At 35.5% G+C, this 15,275-nt stretch overlaps 1 protein-coding gene across 1 annotated transcript; it reads left to right on the forward strand.

Annotated features, from left to right (window-relative positions):
- Positions 1-335: 335 nt before the first annotated feature.
- LOC133527557 (glutaminyl-peptide cyclotransferase-like) lies at positions 336-14,252 on the forward strand. The gene is made up of 5 exons (XM_061864614.1): positions 336-586; positions 1,075-1,405; positions 1,775-2,007; positions 5,043-5,268; positions 10,499-14,252. Exons 1-5 carry the CDS (start codon positions 497-499, stop codon positions 10,648-10,650), a joined length of 1,032 nt encoding a protein of 343 aa, XP_061720598.1. The 5' UTR covers positions 336-496; the 3' UTR covers positions 10,651-14,252.
- Positions 14,253-15,275: the final 1,023 nt, after the last annotated feature.

Consider the following 15,275-nt stretch of genomic DNA (forward strand, 5'->3'; position numbering starts at 1 on the left):
ACTTATTTAGTGTTTATATAGGAATTATGTATCGCACATAATCTTGTTTTTTTTGTTCTCACGGCATCGGCACGGCACCCACCATAGATATAATTATATATTATTAATATTATTATGTAGCACCCACCTTGACGCATATCTGTTTCGCCCTATGGTTGACTGGTAGATAATGCCTAGGTTAAGTCCGCTCGTTATACTTTTTTATGTTAATAATTTCAAATTAATACCAACTATGTAAAGAAATGGTAGATGATAAATTTATTAACTGGTATTACAAAATTTGACATTTGATTTGTAGAGGGGGTCGGGAGGAGGAGAGGTAGAGGAGGGCCGGAGGTTTGAATGAAGCCTGTAGCTGTAGTGTAGTGTAGTTTTAGGGAGTGAGTGAGTGAATATCACGGAGGGCGGCGGATTGGCTGATTTTGTGACATATGTTCAGTTAGGTGCAAATTAAAAACAATCAGTTTCACACGTACACGTCCGGAGTCCAGACAACATGTCGCGATTTTTCACGTATATCGCTTCCGCGGTGCTTTGTTTTAGCCTAGTTAATACTAACAATGCTCTTAAATTTTATCAGGAAAAGGTAAGTTTGATTAGTATCTGATTGAAAACTTTTTGTTTATTGTTAAGTTTAACATAAAGAGTTCACAAGGTCAGGGTAGCATAAGGAAATGTAAAGTTTAACAGTAATAATTTGACCTATACTTTCGCCAGTCTAACATCCGAGAAGTGTTGAATTACCTGATATGACCTGTTGCTATTAATTTCTGATTAATTTGGTAGCATTCACTATTTACTATAAAGTTTCTAAATATTTAAATACCTAAATAAAAGTTTTCATTACTTTTTTTTATGGTACAGATAAAAAGCCTATTTTGAAGTAAACTAGTGAATCCCATTATTTTTTAAGGTTCATAGGTGTCCATTCAAATTTAGGTAACCTCTTGTTAGGCTAAATATTTATTGCTAAAGTTACTTCTCTCAACTAAGTAAATAATTTTAACACTTAGAAGTCATTTAAGTTTAAGTTGAATTTAGGATGTCTGTTTAAAAAAAATCCTTTTTTTGAAGAACTTCCATGAAGCCCAAGAACTAACAGACCAGGACATTAAGAACATAGCTGCCATGTCAGACATAACACATTTTAGAACAGTGCTAGACAAGATTATGATCCCTAGAGTAGTTGCAACACCCAACCATGGCAAAGTGAACAAATTCATCAAGAAAGAGATGTCAAGTCTAGGTTGGAATGTGACAGAAGATGCATTTGATGATCATACACCAGTATTTGGCACATTGCGGTTTAAGAATATAATTGCCACATTGAATCCAAATGCAGACAGATATTTGGTGCTAGCATGCCATTATGATAGTAAATATACAAGGGAACATGTGTTTATTGGTAAGTTTTTTATTTTATTTTTACTTGACTGATTATGAGTACTTATAGTTGTCTGTTTCTTTAAAAATAAATTTTATATGTTATTCAAAGTTTTGTCTATTAATGGACATGAAAAAAAAAACATGATTCAAGCTTCATTGCCTATTTAAAGTCCTAAAAATACTGAATAAGAAAACAAAAGATAATGTTATTGGGTGGTTCTTTTTGCCACATAATATCTAAGTGTGCCCTATAAAGGCTTAGTTTAATTATTCACATTAAAAAACAATATATTTCCCTATTGCTTGTTGTGCCACTATCTTATTATTGTTATAGGCATTTTGCAGCAACTTTTATTTTTTAATTCTACCAAATACAATTTACCAACAGGTGCGACAGATTCTGCTGTACCATGTGCCATGATGATAAATCTAGCCAAAGTGATGGGCCCCAAGCTAGAGAAGTTAAAACGGGCAAACCTGAGCCTGATGTTCATATTCTTTGATGGAGAGGAAGCATTCCGGCAGTGGGGGCCTACGGACTCCATTTATGGCGCTCGGCATTTGGCCAAGCAGTGGCACGGGATGTCTTATAAGGATGGTGCTAATCATTTGCAGAGGATGGTGAGTTAAAAAAAAATTGCATATGCTCAGGGGAAAATTTTTTTTAAAGCTAGAAGTTTCCACCCAGTCATGTCAAAGAAAATGCTAATTCCTAATACCTGCTATAATCTAGCTGGTCACTAAATTGCCTTTTATTCAGTTAAGTGCCTTCTACTGCGACATGGCTGTGTCCCTTGCTGATGTATGATAGTGTCCGACTTTTCCTAAGTGTATAAATTAGAAAGAGTCAAACATACTACTGAACAACCAATACCATATACAGTCAGTTGTACAAGATGGTAAGTGGGCAAAGAATTTAAGATTCACTGAACAAAACTTTATTGTTAAAGAGAATAAGAGTGTGTGTTTATAATTCTGAATAACTCGCCCGTTTAGCTAGTTTTGCTATGTTACACAAGTTTCTACAAGTTTCTATAATAGAAATTATTCCATTATTACCATCTCATTCCATATACGCATTGTAGATTTACCTATAGTTTTTAAGATGTTTGTCTATTCTTTTCCCTCTGTAATACGTTTATTTAATTCGCTGTACATTTTTTCTAACCTTGAAACTATGTCGTGTATGCTTCCGAACAGTACTAATCGATTTGCATTCAGTTTGTGTCCTCTTTGTAATATAAATCAGTGTTTATATTATTGTACCTTCATTCATACCCGGTTCAAATTCAAACTGATGTCCTTTTTAAATACTATAGGTGATTCGGCTTCCTCTAATCGTAAAGTGGGAATGTTTTTTTTTTCGCTTTAACCCTAAAGTGCGGGGTATTGTCGCATAGATCTTTCAAAACGAATGGGGGTTTTGAAGAACCATACAGCTCATCGCCTACAACACATTTTTTGTTAAAAGTGATTTTTTTTAGGAAATAATCGTTCCGAAAGGAAAAAAGAATGTCCCCCTATTACTCTAACTTTTGAACCGTGGGTCCAAGGATATTATGAAAAATAAAATCATGAGCTTTCATTAAAAATTATAGCGAACATGATCGGTTCGGTTAAACAGTCTTTGATTTTCGCAGTCTTTCCGTCTTAGTAAAGTTACTCCATTTTGCTTGTTATGTACATAATATCAACTAATATTCCCCGTTCTGCCTATTGTGACAGACGGGTAACTGCGGAACCCTACATTGAGCATGGTCCGATATCATTTAGACTGATCTTTTTTTTTAATACAATAAAAACTCACGAATTACGATTCTAACTTAGTTTAACATGGTATGACTGATTCAATTTACTTACACTAATGTATTTTTCACCACACCGGCTGATAAAGGCTCTCTTGGTACTTCAAAAACTAATGAGAAAGTTGCAGTTTATCCACATGTGTGGCAAACATAAAATAATCTAATGCAAATATGGAGTTATTTCTTTATGTGGGTTGATGGTAGAATTGACATTTAAATGTTGATTTTGAATAATAAATATTTAATACACATTAATTTTGATTTATTTGGTTTGGTTTTGTTTGATTTTTTACAATTTTTATTTTTCTTGTGTTGGTGTGGTGAAAAATGTCGTGTTTCACTCGATGGCTAAGTTTGTTTAACCCTCATGTCTTAAATACCTTGCAACGCTCAAGATTACATTTTGGAACCACTCTCTACGCTCGTGGGTCAATTTTGGGGTCTTTCACTTGCACGGGTATCAATATTAGCACGAGGGCTTAAACAACAACTTTGCTTCCTTGTAAAACAAATAACTATTGTGATTGTGACCGTACTCATAACAGTCATAACCCCTCTAGTGTTGCGGGTGCAACACCAGGAGGGTTTATGCAATTAATAGGTATATTACTGTAGCCGGCTATTTTTTTAAATATATACAAGGAAACACCATTTTTGAGTTAAGTATACATATTTAAGTAGGTATTTGCAATGTAGTTCGTATTATATGTATTACCCTTTAGACATGTAAAATTTCTAATTTTATCAATAACAGAAAATGAATAACAGAAATTGGACCCGGGTATGTCCTGAAACTACGTCCACAAGAGAGGTATGGGCATTGTGAATGGCATCTCGCTCTGTGTTGTAGGGCACAGCACAGCGGATGTCATTCCAGATCTAGAGCAGAGCCCAACTGGGGAAGTACCTCCACCTTACAGAAAATCGCAGCCAAATAACACTAGACCCTACTCATAGTGTTGTGTTCCTGCCGGTGAGTAAGGTTGCCAGAGCTCAACGAGGGTGGGAGGGGGTTAGGGTCGGCAACGCGCATGTAACTCCTCTGGAGTTGCAGGCGTGCATAGGCTACGGATACTGCTTACCATCAGGCAGGCCGTATGCTTGTTTGCCACCGACGTAGTATAAAAAAAAATGAATATGAATATGTTGAATAATACATAATAACAGGCAACATTTTAATGTTACGTGTGTATATACCGTCCGTGTGTATAACGGCCACAACATCATGCAGAATCGAGGTATTTAACGTACCTAAGGCAATTCAGACTAACATGTAAATTATATGTATTTGTTAAAAGTCAGTCTTCTGGTGCCTTTAGCTATTATTACTAAGCCTCTAGCTACATTACAAAGTTGGTCATTTGTGAGGAAAAAAGCAGTAAGTCTTATCCCGTAATTCACCTAGCCTTGAAGTAGCGTGGTTTTGATTAGATTTAGATGTAAGAATCATATTAAGATAAGAGAATCATATTTCACTGTAATGCGAATCTGATTCTCCTTTTATCGATTGGCATAAATTGGACGGACTAGTATATAATTTTTGTACGATTTGTTCGTATCGTTCATTGTATTGTTAATGACTTATAAACATTAGGTAAGCATAATTACATTATGTTGCGAGCGTGAAACAAATGAACAAATAAACTTTTTTTAACATAACTATGTGCTCTCACTACTCAGGTGAAAAGTTGTCTGTGCCACACGAGGCAAAGTTTTTTTACAACTCTTGCCTTAGAGTTCCTTGCAGCAAAAATTAACTTTGTTCTTCAGTTGCCCAAAAACTATTGTAAGCTGAGTAGAATAATGTCAAGAAACTTTTTCTTAGAATTATCAATGTTCTTTTGTTTCCAGGACGTTCTAGTGCTCCTAGACCTCCTAGGCGCCCCAGACCCAGTGTTCTACAGCTACTTCCAGTCTACAGAGAAGTGGTACGTGAGGCTGGCGAGCGCAGAACAGCGGCTAGCGGAGTTGGACCAGCTCGGAGGCTACACTAAGGGCAGGGCCGAGCAGACATACTTCAGACTGTCGAGCTCAAGGTCTTTTGTGGAAGATGATCATATCCCGTTCTTGAGGAGAAGTAAGTAGAATATGTGCTTAATGTTTAAAATAGAATTACAGGCAGTGGAAGACCTACTGTTCTATAGCTACTTCCAGTCTACGGAAAAGTAGTACTTAAGACTGGAGGAGTTGGACCAGCTCGGAGGCTAAACTATGGGTAGGGCGGAGCAGACATACTTCAGACTGTCGAGCTCCAGGTCTTTGTGGAAGATGATCGTATCCTGTACTTGAGGAGAAGTAAGTAGAATATGTTACATTTGATTTTTAAAATAGGCATATAGGCCAGCTTGTAAGCTACACTAGGGGCAGGGCAGAATAGACGTACTGCAGACTATCGAGCTCCAGATCTTTTGTAAAGATGATCATATACCGTTCTTGAGGAGAAGGGAGTAGAATCTGTATTTGGTGTTTAAAATAGGCGTACAGACCAGCGCCGAGGCTATACTAAGGTCTAAGGGAAGGGCGTAGCAGACATACTTCTGACTGCCGAGCTCCAGGTCTTTTGCAGGTTTCAGTATAGGATTCTTTGGTACGGCAGTTTTTTAAAAGTTGTATTAAAATATCTAGCGTATCTAATGTAGGTTGGAAATGTGAAGGACACGCATAGTTTAAGATGCCTTTCGGATAACATCAATTGACATCCTGCTGAGAGAGACATGTGTCTTAATTGGTCAACACATAAAAGCTGTTATTAAGTACAAGGTTGATTAAAAAACATCCCCGCAACCCTGTACTTTTGCAAATGATTCGTATGGTATCAAACGTCGCTTTATCTTAATTGACGGTCACGGTTATATGAACTAAGGAACTTATTAAGTGAGTTAAATTAAGCAATTACTCCGTACTGTAATTATAATTGCCCACAAGGTAACAAACCTTAAGACTACTGAGCAGTATTGCCCTACACAGTGGACATAATTTTTCAACCGTTGATGCAAATAAAGGGTTAAATTATTTAAAATGGCGTTTAGATAGAAAACTGACGTTTGCGAGCTTTAATTGATACCGATATTAATAATTTTTTTTACACTGACCTTTTTCTTGCATATGTACTACTTATATATAGTTATAAAAAGCGCTTTTAAGTTCGAATCATGAGGGGGAGCGATATACTTAAGTACTTATTTTCAATAAATTTTGGAGAGTAGGAGACCCTGTTATTGGCCCCTATGAATCCTATTCTTTTAATACCGGGTGGGAAATAAAGGTAACAAGATAAATTCGCAATAGATCCGGTTTTAATTTGATTTAAAATTAATTTTTAACAAGCAGAAACGTCTGTGAACGATGCTATTAAGCTAAGAATAAATTTAAAAGTGAAAATTTACTGCCTTGGGTGAGACTTGGACTCAAGACCTCAAACAAATTTCAATTTTTTTAAATGTGTTCAATACGCGAAAGTTTTAATTTTAGGTAGGTATAAACCTTTTATTGTCAGAGAGTCACCAATTTCCCTTTCTTACATAAATACACTTTAAAGGATATTTTAAACGAATTACGTTAATATGATCAGTATAAAACAAGCTTTCATTCATGGCAATTTTTTTTATTAAAAGATTTGTATTACGTTTTATCAGTCAAAACTATTGCGACAGAACTTATGACCTAACTAAGTGTAAAATACTAGAAATCAAATTCAAATGAACGCTATTTTATATTTATCATTCAAAATCATCTCTTAAAAGTCAATTCCATCAGCAAAATGAGGAAACACGTTAAAATTTGCATTTAATTAATTACTTTGCCACTCTTGTGGATAAAATGCAACTTTCTCGTCCGTTTTTGAAGTATCAAGAGGGCCTTTATGAGCTGGTGTGGCGAAAAAGACTTTCTTATGTAATTTTATAAAATTACAATACTCGTGGATCCAATCTTGTGAGAGATCATCAGATCAGTACCTGCTTTGTCGTAATTTTATCTTATCAGTTATCTGTGATGTCCACGTCTCGCCATTTCTCACGTAATAAATTACCGTACTGCCTGATAGTTAAGTACCTAATATCAAAGAAAATTTGAAATAGAGGTGGATTGTCAAAGAAAATTTTGGTAAATTTACTCCCATCTACACATATGATTAAAACTATGGACATCGTTTCGAGCAATAAACGCCATAACCTTTGGCCTATGCTCTATTAGATGGCGCCACATTTTGGTATTTATCATTTAACATATCAGTGAAAGACTAAGGATCAAAGTCAAATGGCGTTCTAAAAGTTTTAAGAACGTGTCGAAAGATGGCAGTAAATTTACTGTGGCTACAAAGTTTTCTTTGACAATCCACCTCTATTTCAAATTCTCTTTGCTAATATAAACGTAATTATAAAAAGTTTTACCGTTTTTTATGGTAATTTAATTCTTATAATTCCCATAAAAAATGTTTACGGTGATTTAGATAATGGCTATTGTTATAGTCATTGGAAAAATTATAAAACTTTTATATATTTAAATATTTTAAATAAAAATGTTTTTTTTTGTTATCGCGGTAGTTAATAAGCCTATAGGTATTATTTTGAATAAAGCTTTCTTTCTTTACTTATGTTGATAGTGTGACAAACTAAGTTTATCACGTGACAAACTTTATGTCTGTAAGTAGAGTAACACACATGGTAATTACAATAATAAGTCTTCTTCTTCGCGTTGTCCCTGCATTTTGCCACGGCTCATGGGAGAGCCTGGGGTCCGCTTGACAACTAATCCCAAGATTTGGCGCAGGCACTAGTTTTTACGAAAGCGACTGCCATCTGCCCTTCCAACCCAGAGCGTATATAGGCCTTGTTGGGATTAGTCCGATTTCCTCACGATGTTTTCCTTCACCGAAAAGCGACTGGTAAATATCAAATGAAGTACCGAAAAACTTATTAGTACGAGCCGAGGTTTGAATTACAATAATAAGTAGCTAGTTAAAATACCTAATTAAAGAGATAGCGTTTCGTAATAAAAGGCACGTGTAGGTAAGTGTATGTTGACTTTATGCATTGTACGTGTAGATATAGGAACGTATGTAGGTATCTAATTGATTTGATTCTCCGCAATTTGACTATTTAAAGTATTAATTTAAGATGTTGTGATAATATTTATCATAGTAAATTATGATTGGCTCCGGTGTCTGAGCTTGACAGTGTCCGTATATAGCGATGTCCCGCTTGCACACCGGAGCGACGTGCTAATCCGTATGAATGTGAAAACGAGAATGTGTGCGATGGAGTTTACATTCTATCATAACTGGTAAATATTTGAGAATTCGGGGTTATGGCGTCAGGGCATGCTGAAGACCCAGATTCGATTCCTGCATTCGAGGCCTTAGTCACTTTTTCTTTCGTATATTTCGCTTTAACAGCTTTATCCACCATGAACTTCAGACGTGTACTCGTAGGTGTAAATGTGTTGACATTGACTGCATGAGTAAAGTCCCAATCCCTTCACTCGATGAAAATAATACCTAATTGCCGTTTATGGACCAAATTTCCCATACACGATAAGTACTCACAGCTTATCAACTGTGGAAAGAAAGCGATTGGCAAAATTCGTCATGTACCATTTACGTACGAATAACATTTTGTTCGAGATTTTTTTTCTTAGAAACTTCGGTAGCCATTTAAGTATAAAAGTTTGAAGTGTGCACAGTTCGCTTATCTATTCGTATAATTTTCTGAACGAATCAATGTTTTTAGCTTGGTCGTAATATTATGATGAAACTAATCATTGTTTTCAATTAGATAAGGTTGTTGAGTGTATCAACGACATTACACGGATATTTAATAATCTAAGCAATTTAATATAAGACCATCACTATTTATTTAGAATTATCTTTTTTTTTTGTCGGTCATTCTTACTGTAATACACTCATACCTGTATTAACCTTTCGCGTCCGGCTGGTTTTAGCACTGATCATTGCATCCTTACAGTGAACTTAGGATGTTAATATGTTGGATGTTATTCATGTTTAGAACAGCCAACATTTTACAGTAACATACGAAAGGTTAGGCAAACCTACGAGGACAACATTAAAAAAAATAGGCACTTAAAAATTTATATTAAATAGGCACTTGCCTCAAAAAGGCAAACTGGGATATATAGAGTCCCCGGCAAGCTTCGTTCGTTCGTTCTCACTTTAAAACTACGCATTGGATTGTAATGAAACTTTGTACATACAGTGACATGAGGTATATCTAAATTAGTTCATATTGCACTCCACCTTATAAAACAAACGAAATAGAGAAAAAAGCGGCCAAGCGCGAGTCGGACTCGCCCATGAAGGGTTCCGTACCATTTATGACGTATTAAAAAAAACTACTTACTAAATCTCGTTCAAACCAATTTTCGGTGGAAGTTTGCATGGTAATGTATATCATATATTTTTTTTAGATTTTTCATTCTGTTATTTTAGAAGTTACAGGGGGGGGGGGGGACACACACACACACACACACATTTTACCACTTTGGAAGTGTCTCTCGCGCAAACTATTCAGCTTAGAAAAAAATTATATTAGAAACCTCAATATCATTTTTAAAGACCTATCCATAGACACCCCACACGTATGGGTTTGATGAAAAAAGATTTTTTTGAGTTTCAGTATGGGGAGCCCCCAAAATTTATTGGTTTTTTTTTCTATTTTTGTGTAAAAATTTTAATGCGGTTCATAGAATACATCTAATTACCAAGTTTGAACGGTATAGCTCTTATAGTTTCGGAAAAAAGTGGCTGTGACATAATCGGACAGACAGAAGGACATGACGAATCTATAAGGGTTCCGTTTTTTGCCATTTGGCTACGGAACCCTAAAAACAAGTTTTGTATGAAAATCTTAAATTGCTGTATTTTTTTAACTATGATATCTGAGGCTACATAAACTAATTACAGTCTTATATACCTTATCCTATTGGAAGTAAAAAGTTACGGAGCAATCTAGCTAGTCGTTTTAAAAATCGATCTCAGTAACTACGTTTGTATGGAGAACCGAGCTTGCCCTTAAATATAACCCTTAAATATCGTAACTATACGAGGTAAGACTTGTTCCACCGACCTCAGAGTAGCCAGTTGCCACCTACTTAAATATTGTGTGCAAATAATACTTATCTCTTTGTAGCGCAAAAATAGCCATGGTAGTAAGTTCAAGCCTCATTGACGAACGATAATTGAGCAATTATATATAAAAATGCAAACAGAAAGGTCACAAATTATGTTGTTTCTAACCTATGTACATTACGTAAAAAAAGGGTTAATAACACATTGTTAACTGTGTTTCCAGACGTGGACTGTCTCCACATAATCCCGTCCCCGTTCCCGGACGTGTGGCACACGGCCGGCGACGACGCCTCGGCGCTGGACTTCAACACCATTGAGAACCTCAACAAGATCATGCGAGTGTTTGTGACGGAATACCTGCACACGCAGGCCTAGCTGTACAACCGATGGCGGCTTTGGAGGGTTATAGTTACTTAATGAGTTACATTCCGAATCAGACATGTTTATGATGTTTCCGTTTGACGGTATTCCATGTTATTGTCCTTTAGAAAGGACATCATTGTTGAACCAAGCAAAAAATATTCTAAAAATTCAGCCCATGTGAATTTTAATAGGTACTTATCATCAGCACATGCAATTCTAATGGATAATGCTACCTTAACCGCAGACTTGGCAAGGTACTCGTTATTTTACATGTTCCAGCAGTTTCCAAAACTAGACATACCTATAAATCCAATGTATCGTCAGGTGACACGAAAACACACTTTACAATTTAGTTGCAAAAAATAATCCAAAATCAACCTTGTGTTATTACTGTTACGGTTCAGTCTCTGAACTTGTTGTAGTAATTATAAATTGTTGGTTGTCACCTAACGGTATGATATTATTCTCCTTTATAAAGGGCATCTTTTTTGGAGCATAACCAAATATTTATAGATTTTAAAAACATCGAGTCTCTTACCAGTGTTTGTATCAGAGGACAAACAGGCAAAGGCATACAGCAGGCAGGCATGGCAGGTCCTGGTTACTTAGTGTTCTACATTCCGAATTATAATTATATAACAATATAAATGTTTGTGAGTTTGACTACCGGATGTCTACGCTTGGCTGTGTACGATATTATGCACTTTTAAAAGGATTTTATAATAATTTATCTGCTTATGGTGTCAGAAAAAAAAATGTAAAACTAAATTTTGTCAATGGATTTTTCGCAGTAATATGAACATTATGCATGTTTGTTGTATTCTACTTATAGGATCAACGTCAATTTTATGTCGTCTGACGTAAAATATCTTGACATCGATTGATAAACTTATGTTACAGCTGAGCTGACTTTATTTATACAATTCCCTAATTTAAAGAAAATAGAAAAGAAATAAGTACTTGGAAAGTTACTTTATTTGAGTTCATGCAAAATATGGTCTAAAATGGTCGCAGGTGTGATTTTTACGATCATGTAATTTATTGTTTATTTTAAGGACTTAATTGGTGCTTGTTTTTTTATTTATTTATTTACAGTTTTGCCTTTTTTGTAGTTAGACAATTTAGATGTAGGATGAATCGTCACAAATGTGATTAGTTATTACTAAGAAAAGTTAATATGATATTATACTTGCTTAAAATGTGACAAATTACTGCGGTTTATTAGTTAGGTTAGGTTAGATGAAATGAATTGAACGCGGCGGGTGCCAACAACTCGAATTAAGTATTTGAAAAAAATTGAGTACCTGCGATATAAAGATATTCTCAAACGCCACCTCGTCGCTTACGGGCCGCCTGACTGCTAAGAGGACATTGCATTACGAAGATCGGAATGGCGATCCAGTGTTCATGAGAAAGTAGATAAATTTGGGCAGCAGCGTCTGAAAGCCCTAGATGCTAACTATGCTAAGCGTCATATCTGCAAGACGCGATCTAAGCTCTCTTAAACGTACACCCGCAACTGGACAACTCCATTGCGCATCATGTGACCGCATAAAGTTTGGTTTTGTAAGACACATGGCATTTCATAATCCGGTTTAGAATTGTTGATGGAGTCGCCATTGCCGGATACGGCAAGGAAGATTGACTGTATTGTAACACGCAATAGTAAACTTTATAAGAATTTGTTAAGGTTATTTTTATATTGTACCTTTTGTCGGCTATGGCCGACTGTGGCGGTTAAAAGGTAAAAAAACCTTTCTAGTTGTTGGCGCCCACCCCGTATACATAATGAAGTTTGCTTTAAATACATGTGGCTTATGTGAAATCAAAGCTTTGTATGCATTACGATTTAAAAAGCTTAATGTACAATTATAGTATGCATAGTTGGTATTCTATCTACCAAGCGTTTAAGTATTCTACATAATTATTATATGGTTTAATATATTGTTCCTAGAAGGTTGTGTGAATGAGTGGAAGATATTTTTATCTATGGTATTTTCTGAGATTTTATAACTCTGATATTTAAAAATATTTACGAATATTATTAGACTAATTTATTAAAGTTTTTAGCCTAATATTAGTTGGGTTAAGGTATTTAAAGATGTGTCTTTGTTAATTAATATTTTATTCAAATCTATTTCCACATTTACAAAAGTACCTACTTAATTTAAAGAACAGATCTTATTTTAAAATATTGTTTACTAGATTTTCTAGTCTAAGTTTAAACCAGTGTCCAAAATATGGTTGGCTGTACATAAACTGGGTAGTTTCACAAATAATGCAATAGAAACTAAAAACAACAAGATATTTCAAAATAAGATCTTTCTCTATGTGTCGAAATATTTGTATTAGGGTAAAAGATCCTATTATGGACTCACAATTTTTTTCTCAACAATACAATGTGACAGTCAATAAGTGTCCATAATAGGTTAGTTTATCCACTCTATGTTATAAAATCAATACTGCGAACTGACTGACAACATTTAGCCATTACTTACATTTTGTGCTTGAAAATCCGGTATTACTTATCTTTGATAAGTCTTTTCGAAAAAATGACAGTTATTTAGACTACCTACTAATGTACTTAGTGCTTACAGGAACTCAGCACAGTTAATTGATACAATAAACATCAACAAGAAAGATCTACATTAACGCCAGGTAACAACCAAAACTCACTAATTGCAAACAAACTCGCCCACCGAGAGTTCCGTACTTTTTAGTATTTGTTGTTATACCGGAAACAAATAGATCTGTGAAAATTTCAACTGTCTACGACTTCAACTATCACGGTTCTGGTGACAGACGGACGGACAGCGGAGTCTTAGTAATAGGGTCCCGTAGCGACCCAAAAAATAATCATCCTTGTTTTATTACTAGTACGGTTCACTGTGCCTCTGAACTTGTGGCAGTCATTGTCATTACGAAATATCCTTGGTTTTTACACCATCGAGACATACCGAGGTTATACTCTTAATTTGTGGTAGTAATTAGTGAGTTTTGGTTGTCACCAAACGAAATATTCAACCCTACGTTGGTATACGGTTGAATATCAAATCAGGCAGGTGTGAACGAGAATATTTTAGAAACACTATACAGCTTCCTCATTTACTTTCGTCGGGATTGTAGGTCTAGCACATTTAACTGCGCGAATAGTCGCTCGCGAGAAGATCCACTATCATTTTCTAATTAGTGTCATAAAACTGAGGATGCTGTTTTTTTGTGAATAGATTGTTAGTTGTGCTAGTACTAAGGCAGTTGTCCGACCGTCCACAATTTGTTTTTGCGAGCAATTTTTTCTGATAACGCTGCATATCGCCGGCTGTGTCGAACGAAACAGATTAACGTTTAATGCATCTCTTATCCACACAGGCTCCATCCCTTACGTGAGAAAATGCTCGATGGCTGGTCGCTTTGGTCGGACAGTTTGCCTAAGAGTTGTCTCCATTTTTAGTTTCCAGATTTTAACTAGTGATAATTTTCTAAGCTTACTTAAATGCAGTTTAATAAAAAGTAATGTTCACAAGAACTACAGCCTTACATTCTGGATTAAAGTTTCAAACATGATTGGATTATAAAGTAATGTCATTGGAAATGAAATAAATCATATGATTAAATTCTGATTTTATTTATTTTGAAATACCTAATAGACGGTAAAAACGAACTGTAGTTATGTTTATACAAAAAGTTTGAACGAAATTCATTTTTGTAATAAATAACACTTTTCTTCTTGTAAATATACATTAAGACTACTATAAAAATACAAAATAAAAATATTTTAACATATTTCAAGACAGCTAGGTTCAAACAACACTAACCAAACACTTGACTTTGACTTGGGAATGACCGAAACACTTCGTTCATTCGTCCATTTGCCTCTATGGATAGAATATGCAAGAGCGATAGAGAATCCACTACTCTGGCAAGCCAAATGTCAATCAATGTAAATCAATTCATCGCATTCTAACCTTTAGAACGTTAGCATAAATAGTGAGACTGGCAGAGGGCCTACCGGGAACCACGTTCGACGTGTTGCCTCTCTGTCGCACTCGTAAATTCGTACGTAAGTGTGACAGGGAGGCAACACGTCGAACGTGGTTCGCGGTAGGCCCTCTGATATCCTGTAACTGCCGCATTTGGCCAACCAGACACTAAAGCGTTTTACGCAAAGCTTAAAAAAAATGCACTTTTTCAAAACTTTGACAAGTCTGATAACTGCAACATCTATATAGGTGTGCAGGAGACGTAATGAGAAATCCTCACTTGACTTTTTTATCTTTAATAATAATATTTGTTGTAGTCTACGCCAGCCCTATTAGGCTTGTCTGCTTACCACACCGAAAGATTTTAGACTTAGAAAAACTTGACACGAAACGTATTACCAACGATGACATTATAGCGCTGGGTAGAGTTGAGTCTGAGTCTATATCTTCCATAAACACTATAGTTTGCCTCGACTTCAAGTTCTTAACCCTTTTCCAGGCCACACCAATCTACAAGGTTTTCCCAAAATATTTGGCTATATTCCAATTAATCCAGCTTTGATGATTCATTTGAAGACAAGTAACATTTCCTGAAAGTGTAATCTAATTTGAACCTACAAGTGCTAAAGTTGAAATTCTAATGGCGCGTATGTGGTC

The sequence above is a fragment of the Cydia pomonella genome, chromosome 18, assembly GCF_033807575.1.
Source record: "Cydia pomonella isolate Wapato2018A chromosome 18, ilCydPomo1, whole genome shotgun sequence".
Lineage (NCBI taxonomy): Eukaryota > Metazoa > Arthropoda > Insecta > Lepidoptera > Tortricidae > Cydia > Cydia pomonella.

What these genes read in the sequence shown, in the direction of transcription:
- LOC133527557 (XM_061864614.1), top strand. Translation starts at nt 497, where the DNA reads ATGTCGCGATTTTTCACGTATATCGCTTCCGCGGTGCTTTGTTTTAGC. An exon ending in CTAATCATTTGCAGAGGATG is followed by an intron (nt 2,008 to 5,042) that starts GTGAGTTAAAAA and finishes TTTTGTTTCCAG; the next exon opens with GACGTTCTAGTGCTCCTAGA. An exon ending in TATCCCGTTCTTGAGGAGAA is followed by an intron (nt 5,269 to 10,498) that starts GTAAGTAGAATA and finishes CTGTGTTTCCAG; the next exon opens with ACGTGGACTGTCTCCACATA.